Source organism: Balaenoptera musculus, chromosome 18, assembly GCF_009873245.2.
Source record: "Balaenoptera musculus isolate JJ_BM4_2016_0621 chromosome 18, mBalMus1.pri.v3, whole genome shotgun sequence".
NCBI lineage: Eukaryota > Metazoa > Chordata > Mammalia > Artiodactyla > Balaenopteridae > Balaenoptera > Balaenoptera musculus.
In genome coordinates this window covers 76,007,576-76,025,870 of record NC_045802.1, presented here as the reverse complement: position 1 = coordinate 76,025,870, position 18,295 = coordinate 76,007,576, and the positions used below count along the sequence as shown (strand labels likewise).

Genomic DNA, 18,295 nt, shown 5'->3' with positions numbered 1-18,295 from the left:
TTTTTTTAAAACTATATTTCTATTTCCTGTCAATCATGGCAATTCTCTGATTTACTTCATACATGTTCTCTATCAAAAGAAGGGCATTTCTGAAAATGGTCCTGATATATCTCAGTAAACTGTTGCCCAGATCAATCAACACTGTGATACTATGATAAAATCAACAAGTGGTTGTTGTTGGTTTTTTTTCCCAAAAATACACGCATTTATCAGCTTTAAAGAAAGAGTTGTCCTTTGTAATGTCTGTGGATTTGTTTATAGAGGAGACTTCAAATATCCCCATTTTTCCTTCTTACACTAAAATGAGGTCTGCAAGTCAATTATAGAAATTAAGCTTTTCTGCATTAAAACATAAGTGTACCTAGTTGTTTCATTACATCTCTTTGCTCTAGTTCCCATTTGTTAATAGTTCTATAAAGATAAAATCATAAGTGATAAAAGAAATTTTACAAAGTTGCTTAGTTGTTAAACTAAACAAGTCTACCTGTCACTTTTTTAGAGTTAAAAAAACCTTAACATTATAATTGAGTTGTTCTTTAATATAATTTTCAATTCTATCCTAAAGAAAGATGACAGCAGACTTCAATGAAGAGGTCAAATTTCAATATAAACTTATTTCAAAGTTTGAAAGCTTTGCTCAGTGTCAACAAGAGAAAAATGTTATTAAAACAATTATACTTAACTGCATAGAGCAAATAAGCCACTGATTAATCCGTTTAAAACACGTTCAATCAAAAATATAAAAAACAGGGGCTTCCCTGGTGGCGCAGTGGTTGAGAATCTGCCTGCCAGTGCAGGGGACATGGGTTCGAGCCCTGGTCTGGGAAGATCCCACATGCCGCGGAGCAACTAGGCCCGTGAGCCACAACTGCTGAGCTTGCGCGTCTGGAGCCTGTGCTCCGCAACGGAGAGGCCGCGATAGTGAGAGGCCCGCGCGCCGCGATGAAGAGTGGCCCCCACTCGCCGCAACTGGAGAAAGCCCTCGCACAGAAACGAAGACCCAACACAGCCAAAAATAAATAAATAAATAAATAAATTTTTTAAAAAATTAAAAAAAATTTAAAAAAATTAAAAAATAAATAAATAAATAAAAAACAGCAAAAAGTACTTTTTTGGGCAGGTTGGTTGCTTTGCTTTCTTTTATTTTTTTAAAGCAGAAGAAACCCAAAACTATAGACACAGAGATAAGTTAATATTTATCCAAAATAACTTATTATGAAAGAATCTGGTTTTAACTCAAAGTTTGACGCTGTTTACATTTTAATGTCTCTTTACATGGAAGCCCATGACATAACCTTAAAAGTAAAATGGAACATATTGGGTATGGATTTTAATATCAACACCTGGAAAGTAAAATTCTTCCATAGCAAGTATCTGTATTACTCCTCTCGTCCCAGTGATATCAGGAATATAAAAATGTAAAGGGCAAGGTCAACACATTCTAATCATTAGCTCCAGGCCACTTGGAATGTATCTTACCAGGTAACCATTCTTGACTCCAACTTTTGTTTCTACATACGGCTTTCTCACTTTCTCTCCCACATAAATGTGATACTATTTTTTTCCCACCTGTGAAAGTAGGAGAGGGGTAAGGTGGTGTACGTGTGGATGATCTGGGCTCTGATTGCTGGGCTATAAATCTTGACCTGTCACTTCCCAGCTCTGTAATCTCGGGAAAGTAAGAAAATCTTAACGGGGCTTTGAAAATGGACTAAGATAATCCATGAAATTCTTAGCATGGCGTCTGACACACCAATGAAGCTCCTTTTCCACACAGTTAAAAAATCAAACCCAGTAATGAATATATTTTAGTATTAAGCAGAGGTCAGTGCGTTTATGCCTGACTTGAGCCTCTGAATTACCTAGAGAGGTTTTAAATTGAATGTGTGTCTGATGCCAGTGATGGGACAGCCTCTGAAATAAGCCTTTTCCCCTCGGCTCACGGCCTTGTGATGCACCTATTGGAAGCATCTCTTCCGTCTCCTAGGAAGGGAAGTCGAGTCATGCTGCCTCTGGGCCTGCCGCTACACCTGGGGAGTGGGGCTAATCCTCTGATGGATGAACTGGGGATGAGTCTCCTCGGCCCCTCCCTTCTCGGAGCGAGCCTCCCTGCAGAGACCACAACTTGTCCTCCTCCTGTCTGTCCTGAGCCTTGTCTGGGGGGCCCCTCACTTGGGAGATCTCATCTGACTCAAAGGTGCCTTGGACTTACTTGGCCAAGCTGCCTAATAATGGGATAACGTTATAAACCCTTTCAGCCACCACATGCAGTCACGTCCTCTGATACACCCTCCATCCCTGATCAGGTGTGATTTGGCCTCCGTCTTTACTGTTTGATTACCTCTCAGATGGTCCAGAACCCAGACGGTGCTTTTTATTCAGGGAACCCTCAAATGCTCCAATGTTAGACATAATCTCCATCACCAGGCAAGACACAGGGTCAGAGATAGGAAGTACCTTCCTCAAGGTCCCACTGCTTAGATATAGCAGATTTTGGTTTTGACCTCAAATGTTTTTTTCTTTATGTATTTATTTATCTCATTGAGATATAATCTACATAACACAAAATTCACACTTTCAAGGTGTACAAGTCAGTGCTTTTTAGCACATTCACAGATGTGTGTAACCATCACATCTACTTCCAGAATATTTCCTTCATCCCCCCAAAGAAATCCCATATCCATTCAGAGTCACTTCCCATTTTCCCCTCACCTCATTCATCCAACCACTAATATACTTTCTGTTTCTATGGATTTGTTAATTCCAGACATTTCATATAAATTCAGTCATACACTATGTGGCCTTTTGTGTCTGACTGCCTTCACTTAGCATAATGTTTTCAAGGTCCATCTTCTTTATAGCATGTGTCAGTATTTAGGCCATATTTTAGATAACAAGAAATCATTAGTTTTATACTTAAGAGAGAAAAAAATGAATATTTGTATTTCCTACTTGAGGAAATTTAGTCATGATGATAGTTATTGGAAACCTTATATATCCGTTTAGTTTAAAACATGGAATCTGTTTAAAATAGTATCTTTGGTCTCGTGATGACATATTGAAGGAAGAACTGAAATGGTAATATTAAAAAATCAGAGGGTTTTCATGCCTAACTCATTATTGTCCACAAGTATCTTTTGGTAAATGTTGATATGCAGCTTCAATCTTCTAACTTTTGGTTGAGAGACAGACGTAATACTGATTGAAAAATGACTGGTGACTAGAGAGGGTGACAAAGGAGAATAACTAACTCCTCAAAGACCAAAGTCTACGACTTTATCACTAGGGAGAAGGCACTTACAGCTTGCTGGGAAGGGCTGGAAGGTCAGGGATGATCTCTTCATAGGGTTCCTCTTGGGCCAAGGTCTGAACACAGGAAGGTTCTTGCATTCTTCCTTCCCAGGCAGACTCGGCTTTCAGCAGCATTTCCTCAATAAACTCAGATGCGGCAACATCTACGAGTAACAATACCAGGCGATCAGAACCAGTGAGTGGGAACATCCCACAAAACTATTTACTGTCAATAATTCTGATATGTAACATGCTAAAATTTATCAACACGTGAAGCAAAACAAAAAACATTAAAAGTTTATGGTAGGAATAAAATGGCAGTGCCACCATTTTTAAAGACTATTTTATGTTACATCAGTGGCATATTTAATTACATGACATAATATAAAACGACATGATATAAAAATATAAAATGACATAATATAAAAATAATATTCACTGAGTGGTCACAGGTAAAATGTGAAATCACTGAGAAGCGAAGCTTGAGAGAACTTAATGTCGTTTTATTCTCCGTGAATGTCTTCCTTCATCCTGGTGAATGTGGAAAGGAGGAAATGTGAAGAGGAAAATAGCTATACCTCCCCAATAACTGTGCTCTTATAAAACATGTAGTAGGCATTCTATAAGCATTCTACTAACTGGGTAGCTGTACAAATAACTACTCGGTTGTGTTTTTAAAACAGTGGGTCTGGCCTCTCTCTGTGATCTGGTGGGATTTCCTTTTCAATCTGAAATAAAAATAATTATATTTCCTTACAAATTACATGTTAACAGTGACATCCGAACATATTTGAGCAGCAATACAGCTGTGCATTAATCAAAGTTACGCTTACTAACAATTGAAACTGAAAATCAATACATCCTGAAGAAAAATCACATTAATAACAACTAAGAACCTAATTGCTGTGGCTACTCCTTTCCAATCCCCACGACTAAACTGCGTGACCTCTTGTGTCCATGAACTTGAGTTATGCGGCTTTATGGGCTGGGTGAGGTAATTCAGCTACCACAAGAAGATATTTACGCCAGGATTTTATCATCATTTGCTTTAGATTAAATCATATCTGCGTAATGAGTAGGAGACAGCTCAGCGTCCTCTTCTTGGGAGGTTATGTCCATACCAAGTAACAGCTATACCTCAAACTGCTTTTATCCCTCAGATAGTTTTTTGTGTGTCCATTTCAAATGCAAGAAGCGCAAAATAACAAGAACATAATATAGTATTAGTCAGCCATAAAAAGGGTCATTTGTAGAGACGTGGATGGACCTAGAGACTGTCATACAGAGTGAAATAAGTCAGAAAGAGAAAAACAATTATCGTATATTAACTCATATATGTGGAATCTGAAAAAAATTGGTATAGAGGATCTCATTTACAAAGCAGAAATAGAGACACAAACGTAGAGAACAAGTGTATGGATACCAAGGGGGAAGCGGTGGTGGGATGAATTGGGAGATTCGGATTGACATACATACACTATTGATACTATATATAAAATAGATAACTAATGAGAACCTACTGTATAGCACAGGGAACTCTACTCAGTGCTCTGTGGTGACCTAAGTGGGATGGAAAGCCAAAAAAGAGGGGATATATGTATACGTATAGCTGATTCACTTTGCTGTACAGTAGAAACTAACACAACATAGTAAAGCGACTATATTCCAATAAAAATTTTTTAAAATATATAGCACTGATGATGATTTTCATGTGCTCAGCCCCAATATGGGTGTCTAGTTTACTGTTTCCTGCACTATCATTTTATGTGGTTCCTTCTTCTTGTTGGTATATCCTGCATCTACCTGATACTAATCAACAAATGTTTACTGAGAGCCTCCTATGGTCCCATCACTGTGTCTCTCATGACCAACATGGCATGGAGAACTGATTATACTGATGCTAGGCTTTGCGTGACCAACGTGGGCAAAATTGTCTAAGAGAGTCATCAGACACCAGGCCTGTGGCGGCCAGGGCGGAATCTAGACCAGCAGCTTAGTCACTCCTGGGGCTCTGGGACTGTCATTGTCAATTGCCTTGAGTGTCTTGTTTTGGGAAAGTTGACACTAGACTTAAAAGGTCAAAGTGTGATAGAGTCCATGCCATCCAGGGTCAATCATATATTACATTCTCTGGGAAAAGAGCCAGAAATAAGATCTGGAAAAATGTGATCTCCTGTTAGATCTAGAGTTAACAGAGGATGGGGTTTATATGTACAGTAAAAATATTTTTGAAAAAAGATAGGAGAACGCTACAAATTTCTATGTACTCTTCCAATATTTACCATTAGGCAAATTTTTGTAGATAATAGTAAGATCACTATCCTATTATTAATATTAGCATGGTTCTAAAGTTTGAGACTATTAAGCCATCTTATAGTTTGTTAAATCTTCAATTTATTTTTGGCAAATAAGATCAATAAATATTAAGCAATGATACTTAATTCCAATAAAATAAGAAATAGAGCAAATCTCCCATTCTGTCTTAAACGGGAGGTTTATCGGGTAATTATACTCCTAGAAGTGCATGAAATAAGAAATCTCAGGTGTGAAGTGCTTTCAGGTTAGTAGAGGTACAAAAACAAGAAGAATAAGTATATTTATGTTATTCAGATGAATTAATACCTTCAACATTTTTATATTATTTTGTTACTTATGCAAGACTTTTCTCTTTGTTATTTAGAATTCTTATTTTTAATATACCAAAAGTAACTTACAGGTAGTAACATTGTTGTCAAGTTTTAAAAACCAGAAAATTAATGTAGTACCCACTTTTTAAAAGAGTGGTAACAAGGATTCTAGAAAATTTCAAAAAGATATTTATTAAAAAATAAGTAACATTAAGATTTTCAAAGTTTTAAATTAGGTTGACAATATTAGTCTCTATTGCTTGCAGTATAAATATCTGCACAGAAAAAAATACTCTTACCATTTAAAAATACCCTAATGAACAAGCATGTTTTTGGTATGGTGAGAAACTAGTTAAATAACAGAAAAAATGTATTTTAAAGTAAGTGACACTGCAGGAATCACTGCCCGGGAAATTGAAAGCCCAAAGAGCACATTGCAATGAAGTCCCTATGAACTTAACTGCTCTCTGACAGATGCTGGTAATGCAGCGGTGCCCAGGAGTTTGTGAATCATGCTTGAACTGGGTTGGGCTTCACAGAGCATCTCAGGAGAGGCTGACTCATTCTGCAGCCGTGTCGGTGATGGGTCAGCAGCTTCAATACGATGGGAGGAAGACAGCAACTGCTCAGCGATCCAGCATGCTCATGACCTACCTGAAGCCTTCTCCTCGTTGCAGTTCAATAGGTGTGGATTTGCCTGATGCATCAAAAGAAGTCTCACCAGGTTTGCCTGAAACATTAAAGGTAATTGAAATAGGAAAGATTATGCTGGATACTTAAGATTCATCAGTACATAATCCACAGTTGCTATCCCCCAGGGGCACTGGTGGAATGAGAATGCATTAGCAATAACCTACTATGCTAAATGTTTCTTACTCTCTCCATTTCCTGTTTTTGTTTTTTTTTTAAAAAAATGACATTCAAACTGTTTCATCAATTAATGCATTCAAATAAAAAATTACTCATCAAATGTGGGTTAAATCGTTGAGGTTTGAAAAGGTTCACTTAACGCCTTTCACGTTTACTTTAGGGCACCTAATGGGAGGAATCACATGTTACAGTGTGTTTTGTTTTAATTCAACAATTCATGAAAGTCACACCTCTTGTTACTGTCCGTCCATTACAGCATCATGGACAATATGAACCTAAGGTCCAATGGACAATTAGAAGAACTTCATCTCAAGTTGTAAGAATAAAGCAACTTGATGAGAGGTTAATATATTTTTTAAAGTTTATTATAAAATACATCGTACATACAAAGCGTATGTATAAGGGATGTGTACCATTGAAAGAGCAAATAATGAAATAGAGTCCAGTGCACCCACGTTTTTTAAATGTCATTCATAGTATGTTTGTGTGTTCTTTTCCCAAATTATCCCTGTTCCTACTTCCCAGAGTTGACCACCATCATGAATTTTATATTAACCATTACTATGTTTTCTTTGTAAGCTTAGACCTTACTTAAGAAGTATTCCTAATCAACACATTGCTTTGGTTTCATCTGTTTGTCTCATTTATAGAAATGAAATCCTGGTGTATATATTCTTCTGTGCTTTGCTTTCATGAATTAACATTGCATTTTTGAGGTGATGGGTTTAACCAAGCTTCATTTGTTTGTTTGGCTGCACAGAACTGCATTGTACAAATACATCACAATTTATCCACCTTCCTCTCAGTGGACATTCAAGCCATTGCAACCATTTACCTATATTTACAAATAATGTTGCTATAAATATTCTAGTTTATATCTCTTAGTGTACACGTTCAAGAATTTCTTCAGGATAAATGTACTTAGGACAGAAATTGCTGGCATAAAGGTCTGGTCGTGTTCAAGTGATGAGATAGCTCCAATTTTTTTTTCAAAGAGTTCAAGTTTACACTCCCACTGCCAACCAGAGTTCCTGTTGTTCCACATTCTATTTAATAATTTTATGACCAGCTATTTACATATTGCTAGATTCACATCCTCCCTAACACTTGATACTGTCATTTAAAAAAATTGAGCTACTATACTGGGAAAGAAGTAGTAGCTCAGTATAGTTTAACTTGCATTTCCCTGATGACAATGATATTGAACTCCCCCTCGTGTGCTTTATTTCCATTCTTATATTTTCTTCTGTGAAATATCTATTCAAGATTTTTTTGCCCATTTATTACTGAAGTGTTTTTCTTTGAATTAATGATCTATATGCTCTAGATACATTTGTCAGATATGTGTATTACCAATAATTCCTCCCATTCTATGGCTTGCCTATTCATCTTTTTAAAAATGTCTTTTGATGGATAGGATTTTTAAAATTTGTTTAACTTCTGTTTATGTATAACTTTCATATATACATATTTTTTTCTTTAGTTGTTAGCGCTTTTTAGGTTCAAATAACTCTTTGCCCACTCAAAGGCCATGACAATATCATAATACATTTCCCTCTAAAAACTTTATAATTTTAACTTTTACGTCTATGGTCCATCTCAAGTGAATTTTTGTAAATGGCACCTAAAGGCTTAAGGTTAATTTGGGTCCAGCATCCTTTGTTTCTCAGCAGTATTTGTTAAAAAGACTATTTTTTCCTATTGAACTGCTTTTGAGGCAGTCTTGAAATAAGTAAAAAACTATACTCTTGAAAAAAGTATCTAATTTTTTTTCAAGATAATTTTGTCTATACAGGTCCTCTGCATTTCCCTATAAACCTTAGAATGAATTTTCAATTTCTGTAAGAAAGGCTATAGTATTTTGACTGGGATTGCTTGAAGTAAATAGATGCTATATTAGCTTTGCATGGCTGCCATAAAAAATTGCCACAAACGTAGTGGTTTAAACAATAAATAATAACAATCCTACACATCTGCGGGTCAGACGTCTGACACCAGCCTCCCTGGGTTAAAACCAGGGCGTTGGCAGCGCTGTTTCCTTCTGGCCCCCAGGAAGCATCTGTGTCCTGACTTTTCCAGCCTCCAGAGGCGCCCACATTCCCTGGCTGGGGGCCCCTTCTTCATCTCCAGACCAGCAGCGTGTCACCTCTCCAATCATTTCCATTGTCGCATTTCCCGCCAACCCTCGGCCAGGAACGGGTCTCTGCTCTTAGGGGCTCAGTGATTACAGTGGGCCCACCTGGAGATCCAGGAAACCCTTCCCATGTCGAGATCTTTAACTTATCCACAGCTGCAAAGCTCTTCTGCCTTGTCAGGTAACATATTGACAGGTTCCGGCGATCAGGGTGTGGACAGCTTTGGGGGCCACTATTCTGCCTTCCACAGGTACTATTCTCAGCAAAACCCACTGGCGTCCCGGGGTGGGGCGGGGGGGGAATAAGATGGCATCTAGGGGATAAGACAACGTGTAACCTCTTCTGTGCTTCGTCTAGTGTCACGGGCTCACAGGGAGCCGCGGGCAGCAGCCTCGCACCCAGCCCTTCAGACCAGAGTTCCTGGCGCCAAAGGGCTGCACTCAGGACACCTCAGCTCGGAGGGCCGTGCACAGAAGCATCGCCCACCACACCTCGTCCACGACGGCAGTGGCGGGCCGTGTGCAGAAATCTGCACCGGGCCCTGGAGCTGCGAGCAACAAATGCACCTGCGCTACCCGCCCCCTGCACAGAATTCCAACCCCTCCCACCGAGAGACCCCTACAACCAGCCACACCCACACCCACACCTCTCCTGTCTCCGATCAAAGAATAAAGCTTCCCCACAGAGGACCAGATTCCATATCCTGTAATAAACCACAACGGAAAAGAATATGAAAAAGAATACATAGATATACAACTGAATCACCTTGCTGTACAGCAGAAATTAACACAACACTGTAAATCAGCTGTACCTCACTAAAATTTTTAAAACAGAATAAAGCTTCCCTTTGCTGCTGAACCCAACTCAGTCCTGTTCTATTGGTGTCAGCAAGCCGGGCAGGAGGACCCTTGTTGGGGCCCAACTTGAAAGGGTCGGTAACAAGATCTTAATAATAGCCACTGTCTCAACACATGAATGTGGCTTACCACCTCATCTATTTAGGTCTTCTTTACTTTTTCATTATATTGTTTATATTTATATAATACTGTTGTATAGTTTCCAGTGTAGAAATCTTACATACCTTATGTAAAAAATATCCATATATATTTTATGTTTTCAATGCTATTTTTCTTTTTAATTTTGGACATTCCTTTGGAATTTTTATTCTTTCTCTTTTCCTAAGTTTGTCTTTCCATTTCTTGGTTTATTATATTGATTAGAAGGGCTTTTCCGATCTGTGGCTTTGTTATTTCTGTGACATTTGCCAGTCATTCTCCATCCATGCAAGCACTCTGCTCAGACATTCCAAAGTATCTCCCCACCCATCAATTATTGCTCTTGTTAGTGTTCTCACTATAAAATTAGATTTTAAATAGTCTGCGCCATTGCTAGCTTTCCCACAAGTCCACTGCAAATCAGTGTTTGGTTTTACAGAACATAAAATATATCAATAACACTTAAATCATGTTACAGCAGACTGCTTATATTTAGGGTTTATTTTTATTTCCAAATATATACAGTTTACTAAAGACATAGATGTTCTCTTGAAATCTGAAAGACAAAATATATAGAGCAGGGTCCCAGGACATCAAAATGGGTATAGAAAAGAGTTTTGTTTTGTATCAAAAATTTGAGAGATTTGCTTGCTTTTCAACCATAGGAAAGGAAGGGAAGAAGGGAGGAAAGGATGGAGGGAGGGAAGAAGGAAAAGAAAAAAGCAGGAGGGAGGGAGGGAAAAAGCAAGGAAAGGAAGGATGAAGGGAAGAAGAAAAGCAGGAAGAAAAGAAAAAATGCAAAGCCAAGAATTATATAAGATTGCCCTTGTTTTTCACAATTTTGAAAAAAACAGCAGTACCTAAAAGCTTTCATTTTCTGACAAAAATGTCCGACTGTAGGAGAATCTAACAGTTACTTTGCATTTCTAAATTCAATTCACTCTTTACAGAACTCCAAAGAGAAACTTGGGCAAATCTCTCTACCAATCACCTCTCTCCGCAGCTTCCCCTGTAACTGCAGGAAGCATTTAAGTGGTCAAAGCAAATGGTTTCCTACATGAAAATCTATGACCACAAAAGTACTTCCATTTTATTTCAGGCCTGTAAAACAAACATTCATGTGTGGAATGAAGAAGATTCTCTCACTTGGGGAATTCCATTTTTCTTAAAGTCAGTATTTCCCATGTGCTTCCAGATAGAGATCAGTGAGGCATGTCCCAGAACTAAATTAAGCAGGGCAGTACTGATTTCAATTTCAGAGTAGTCTGCAACATTTGTTTTAACCTCAGGTAAGATCTTTAGGTAAATTACTTCAATGTGAGTAGGTAAAGTGTGAACCCAACAAAGATTCATCTCCACTATTACAAGAACTTTAGAATCACCAAAACTATCAGAGGGTAAGGTGACTGACATTCTGTCTCTGTGTGTGTGTGTGTGTGTGTGTGTGTGTGTGTCATTCGGTGTCTCTGTGTGTGTCAAAGGAGGCCCTGCGTGGCTGATAGAAAATATATTTAAGCTGAAATTTAAACTCACACAAGTTACTGGCTATGGACTTTGCTCATTCTTTGGACAATTGTATTTCGGTTTGGATAAATTCAGCAAAATTAATTCCTTGATGGTCATTTAAATTACTTCTTTAAAAAGTAAAAAAAAGAAAAATTGAGCATTCAGAGATAGTCGAATTCCTAGTTCAGAAGCTAAAAGAGATTGTTTCACTTAATAAAGAGAAATTATGTTAAAGGTCTTTGGGAATTCAGAATTTGCATATCCTACACTCATTGGTTCATACTCTACATCATAATAGGTAAATGCCTCTAACTCAGAGCCATCTGAAAAATTTCAGATCTAAAATATAAAAAGATTCCTCTGATGAACTCTTCAGACTATTAAAGATGGTGCTGCCCATCCTGTTTTGCCCTTCATTGAACTCCCCCTCCACCGTGCGTGATCTCTTTGAGTCATTTATCACAAATCTCTATGTCCAGCCCTCCCCAACGCCCTGCTCATGCCCAGGTACTCCTGGATATCTCCTTGAGGATTTCTCCTGTTGACCCACCAGTCTCAAGGTGTGTGCTCACCCACCGTCTCTTCACACATGTGTTCAGTGATGCACTGAGACACACAAGCATCTGCTAAACCAGGACATTCGCTGACTCTCTCATGAATAAGTAGTAACTGAGTGCTCTGTGCCAGCCCCGTGCAGATAAAGAAATAGACATTGTACCTGCACTCAGTTCTCACAAACTAGAGGGTCAATATGAACAAATATAAGAGATAATTCCAGCATGTGATAAGTGATGTGGTATGCGGGATACAGGTGCTACATAGGGTGCATGACGGGGGCGTCACACTGGGATCCAGGAAGGTAGAAAAGACAGCCAGTGAACTGACATCTCAGGGTAGTCCTGCAGGGCAGGGAAGATTTAACCACTCAACAATTTCAAGAAAAGCAAAGAACATGAAAAGGATGTACATGGTGGCATATTCCAGAAATCGAAAGAAGTTCAGTATAGCCATATCCTCCAACCTGGTGGAGGGAGTAGGAGAAAAACAGCGGTAGAATTCAGCAGAATTCCTGGCCCATGGGGACTCATGTGTGATCGAGTAGGTATTTTATATCAGCAGCAATGGAAAGGATGGTGGATCGAATAGTTCTATTACATTTGCATTTAGAAAGCTCGCTGTAGCCACATTGTTGAGAATGGAATGGGGGAGGGGGAGAGGACTCCATTAGGAGGCTGATGGGCTGACCCAGAGGCAGAGGTGCTGAGACACTGGGTGAAGGCAGAGGCAGTGAGGATGTACAGGTTAATCGGTTGTGGTTATAACTCATACAGCTCAAAGCTATTCACTAGGGAGGAGTTTGTGGGCTCAGTGGCTTCTTAGTTATGGGAGAGGCAGGAAAACGATAATGCCCAGGTTTGTGATGAGTAAATGGTGACACACAGAAGGGACAACAGACTGGGGAAAAGAAGATGATAATTCCCTTTGTACACAAGTTGGGTTTGAGGGCAGACTGATAGAGATTACCCACCAGGCAGTGGTCCTCATGGGCCGGGAACTTGAGAGAAAAACAAGAAAGGGCTTTGGGGGCCGTGATCATGTAGAGCATTTGAAGTTGCAGGTGTGAGATTCCCTAAAGACGTGTAAACATTGAGAAGAGAGGGAACCTAGGATCCAGCACTGAGTTTATCAATATTTGATGCTCAGCGGAGTACCAGAGAGTGTTTTTTTGTTTTTTTCAATGGAAATAGACATATCTAAAGAATAAAAACTCTGAATATATCTCAATTCTTAGGTACTTGGGTAAAATGTATCTAAGAATACAAACGACTCCTTTGAACATCAAGATATGCGGGTTGTGTGATTCAAGATACTTTTGAAGGGAAGGAGATTTAGATTTTAGCATTTGTACAATTATTTTCTTATCTTTTGTTGTAGCATCGCCAATCCTATTATAAACACTAAAAATATGTACAAGGCTAGAATCGAATTTTATTTTATGTACAACTCATAAAAAAATTGTAAAATCAAAGGACTTACTGCTCACATAACTTATTCAGTTCCTAGTTTTAAACGAGAACAGGCATCTCTTTTTTTCTCACTGGAGAAGTTAATATATTTATAAAGGCAAGTTTTAAAACATGCATGCATGTCAGTTATAAATCCCAGTATACATGTCAATTATAAATACTGTTATAAATTATGGACTGCCTTCTCCAAAAGGCATTTATACTTGTAAGATATTTATAAGAAACTGAAGTTGCGATGAAGGTCTGTAAAAATGCCATTAGTCTCTCTAAAATGTTAGCATTTCTGAAGTTTTTTTCCCTGAACTGAGGTGTATTTATTTACAGTAAATTTCTTTAGAGAATTATAAATCTCCCATGCCTATAAATTGATATCCAAATAATACCTCTTTCTAAAATATCATTTCCAAAATGAATATGAAACGGTATTTTTATGGGTGAACAATTTTTAAAAACAATTCAAGACATCATATGGTATTTTCTTGACAAAATAATCAAGATACAGTTTACTCAAAATCCTCTATTAACAGAAATCTCTCATTGTTTTTTGAGTCTAAATCGAGGAAGAGTATTCTGGTTTTGGTGTCATGTATTCTAATGGAAAAGCCCCACTCTACCTTTCAGTGTTAAAGCTTTGCTTCTAGTTCTTGGCTGATGGATTTGTCCATTCAAGCCCTTCAGCTGCTCTGCTGGACACCGAGAAAGCATGCTGGGCAACACAGGTAAAGTCTCTGCTGTGTTGGAGCTTACGTTCTGGTGGAGACCCCATCTGAGTAGGTTTAATGGAGCAAACTAGAAAAGACATATGATCTTCAGACCCTCTCCTTGGCACTAAAATGTTGAAGGATTTAGAAAATACTCAATTAATGGCAAGTCATTTTCTAGAGAAGCAGAGGGTAAAGGTGAGATTGTTTTTTAAATCTGCCTTATCTGTACACTATCAATGGCCGTTTCTGGAAAACTGTGTGCTGGACATCTGTCTCTGTGAATCTAGCAGCTGGATCAATTGACCTGGACACATGGGCACAGATGGTCTGATGCATTTGCCTTCATCATTCTCACCAATCTTCCAAGCTATGTAAAAATCCTCTTTTAACAGAAGTTGATGGTTCTCAGTGATTGAAGACCCTGGGGCCAGGCTCTAGGGAGGAAGAATCAGCAAGGCTGGTTAGTCTCCTACAGCCAGCGAGGGGTGGCTGGTGCTAGAGCCAGTGCCGGGCCATGGAAATCCTCAGAGCAAAGCTGGTTGAATCCCTGAGTATGCGCAGAATGACCTATGGTGTGTGTGTGTATGTGGGAGGAGTGTCTGGGAAATAGAAGACAAAATTGGAACCCCCCAAAAATATGTTTTTTAAAAGTTGGGGTCAGATATTGTGCAGCTGGTTTTGAAAAGAATGCAGCAATTGGAAAGTGTTTCTTCATTAATTTACCATTAATCATTAATAAATAGTAAGTGTTGGGAATGTAGCTGGTACCCCGGGAATACGGTAATAAAAACATTCACCTTAATTACTCCGCATCTTGCAAAGTAAGTGCAGCTTTTGAATCATATTTCCCATGTAAGTTCATGACTATGTTTCTCTAGGCTGAAAACATAGTTTCAGAAAACCCAAAGTTTGGGACATTTTTGGAATGTGACAGGTAATGGGGTGGAATACCGATATCCTCTCATCCTCTACCTTATCCATCAGTGATTCTTCTATCTTATGACTTTTGTGTGACAAAAGTTCCAGGAAGCTTTATGAAGGAAGCAGCAATTGTACTGGGCTTATGTGCCTTACATCAAGTTTTACAGGTCTCTCATAAATAAGTATTTTTTGTAAACAGAAGCAGTTGTTTTAAAACACACCAGCTTAGATTGATTTCTTACTGGTCCTCTCTGCTAATTATAATAAACCCTGGAAATAACAAGCAACCCAAGAAGAACTCTGAAAAGTCCAAGGAGAAAGGTGAGTCAGGACCCACAGAAGGGAGAAATCACGGACGGGCAGGGTAGCCTATGTCCTCACACCCAACAGAAGAAGGCAACCCTGGACCCAGTGTTTCCCAGTCCAACCCAGAGACAGAAGGGGGCCCAGGTAGAGGCACCCCTCCCTCTTTTAAACCATGTCTCCCTGACAATATCAGGTGAATACAGCACCATGACCCTGCTAACACTGTCAGAGCAGACACTCTTTTTCCACTGAGACTGAGATGCCCCTCCCCAAAGAGAGACATGGGTGGCTGAGGAGGGGATGGCACCTGCAAGTTGTGGGGGGGGCATACTCCAGAGGCCTCCAGCCCTGAAAGTCTTTTGTCCCCGTGGAGATTCTCCTACCCCACCCAGAGACGTGGGGCAGCCTGGCCCGAGGAAACGCCTTCTACCCCTTTTGGGACACCAGAAGAAACCAGTAGGAACTCCAGGGGCACCAGATAAACCAATCATACCAAAATAATGCCTGGAAGGGTCTGAAAATTAAACTGTCATTGGATCCACCTCCCACTCAGGTAGACTGGAACCTGAACGCTAAACCTAAGCAGGGTGACTGCCTGCTAAAATAGAAGATATATATAGCACCAAGATTCTCCTAGCAAAATAGCCAAAATGTCCAAGAAGCAATTAAAAATCACTTATCATGGTCATACCAAAATCAGAAAATCATAATTTGACTAAGACAATTAACTTACACCAAAAGCAGGATGAATCATGCTGGAATTATTTGATGATGATTTTAAAGCAGCCATCATAAGAATGCTTTAACAAGCAATTACAAATTCTCTTGAAACAAAGGATAAAATAGAACACCTCATCAAAGACACAGAAGTTATAAGACAGAACCAAATGGAAATCACAGAACTGAAAAATACAACAGCAAATAAAATGCATCAACTCATACCAAATATTTCATTTGACCTGCAGTTAAATAAAACAAAAACCATATACTGGGTCCTGAAAAAAACCATTTAAATGTCTGGTAACAGAAAGTGACATATTTAGTCCAAGGTATGTTTTTTTAAAATTTTTGTTAAATCTAGTCCTATTTCCCCTGAGTTGATTCTCTTATGAAAGTGGTTAAAGGGAAACAATTAGCTCCTCTTTGCAATGATACCTGGTCCAAAATCTAAAAGCCCAATCAGTCAAAGTGAAAAATTGGGTAAAATGATTCATTCAAGTTTGGTAGTGTTCTGCTACATTTTACCACTTTCAGATTTAGCTCCTTCCAGAAGCAATCTCTGACTACAATGGGCACATTTTGATAATTTACTGATTACCACCTCGTCAGCACAGGCCAATAAGTTGTGTTCAAGGAAAGAGTACTACTTGCTTATATGTTCACTTCTTTATTTTTTACGAATGACAAAACTTCTCACCCAGTGTATCCCGGGCTGCTGCTGTGCTAGCATGGATTACTAATGTCCTGATGGTATACTTTTGATGCTCCGATACTCCTGTGATCCTAGTGAGACCTGGGAAACCTGGACTCCTGAGGCCAATGATTTCAGCTACATCCAGCCTTACCTCATTAACCCAACCATTCACTTATGCACACACTCACTTGCTAGAAGCACAGATTTGGAGTTGTTAGTAGCCTGATAAACATATTTACTGAATGAATGAATCTTTTTTCTACAGGAAATGTCATCAAAGCAAACAATGTTCTTATTAGTTTGGAAGACCTTCCCAAGCAATATGTTTTTCCTAAGATGCTTGAGATGCAAATGCTTTCAATTTATTCAACAACTGTATGACTCAAATTGTATGATAGATATTTTGCACACTGGTTAGTATCTAAGGGATTTAACTTACTATAAATTCTGTGAGTGAGATTGTTACCACAGGCTAATGTTTGGACATCAACAAGTTTAGCTTAAATCTCCATATATATGTAACCTGAGTTATATTTCCTACTATTACCACTAAGACTTTCTCTAACATAACATATTATGTATTTTTTGTAAATCAATTGTAATATTAATAAATTATTATGAATACTGCTGGATCACATTCACCCATATAAATTATTTAGAAGTTAAAGTTTGCTTCTTCTTCATGGTATATTAGTATCTAGTGAGAAATTAGTTTGTGCAGTAGTAACTCAAGATATATTAGCTACAGCCAAGCATCAATTCAGAGAAAGAACTCTGCTACCCATCCTTCATTCATTAAAATGAAATATAATTTATAGAGAAAAATAAAATATAAAATGTAATTTTGCTTTACATCTACTAACTGTAGAAAACAAACACAATTACCCTAGACTCATGAAACTGTATGCTGATAAGAACTATATAATATTAAGAAAATAGTATTAAGTCCATTCTATAAAGAATGTTCATAAGTTTTGATTATTTCTCCAATGATTCTGACTGCAACATGCAGAGTTCTTAGGAATGTAGGTTATGAATGTGTCCTTCTAAAAGTAAATGTTTTCTTTCAACCACAAACATATTTGTTTAGTAAGACAATTCCATTAAAAGTCAAGTTACATAATGTTAGTACATAATCTGAAAACAAAACAAAATATGAAATGATGCATTGATCATAAAATAATTCTTTAAAAATAACCCAGAACATTATTTTACCTGGCCATACTTTGCTGCCAAGTGGAGTGGGGTCCAGTACTGATTATCTGCTACATTGAGGTCCCCGCCATGTTCCAGGAGAAGACATACCACTTCCTTGTAGCCACTCGCACATGCCATATGCAACTGCAACGAAGAGATATTTTGTCACTTAACTTAAAAAAGCAGGGACAGCAATGTAGTTTACTCAGTGGTTGAAAGACACCCATTTAATAAAGTATCGGATCTAAAACACAGAGACCTTTTAAAAAGAACACATATGTAATTTTATTTGGTACGAGTGG

The 18,295-nt window shown here is 38.3% G+C and overlaps 1 protein-coding gene across 1 annotated transcript in view; it reads right to left on the bottom strand.

Annotated features, from left to right (window-relative positions):
- Nucleotides 1–18,295, bottom strand: part of MYO16 (myosin XVI) — a 543,552-nt gene that overhangs the window by 290,701 nt on the left and 234,556 nt on the right. The window contains exons 7-9 of the mRNA XM_036831092.1: nt 18,012–18,137; nt 6,573–6,648; nt 3,302–3,455 (exon numbers count right to left, since the gene is read on the bottom strand). Coding sequence (XP_036686987.1) covers nt 3,302–3,455; nt 6,573–6,648; nt 18,012–18,137 — 356 coding nt within the window. The remainder of the gene's footprint in view (nt 1–3,301; nt 3,456–6,572; nt 6,649–18,011; nt 18,138–18,295) is intronic.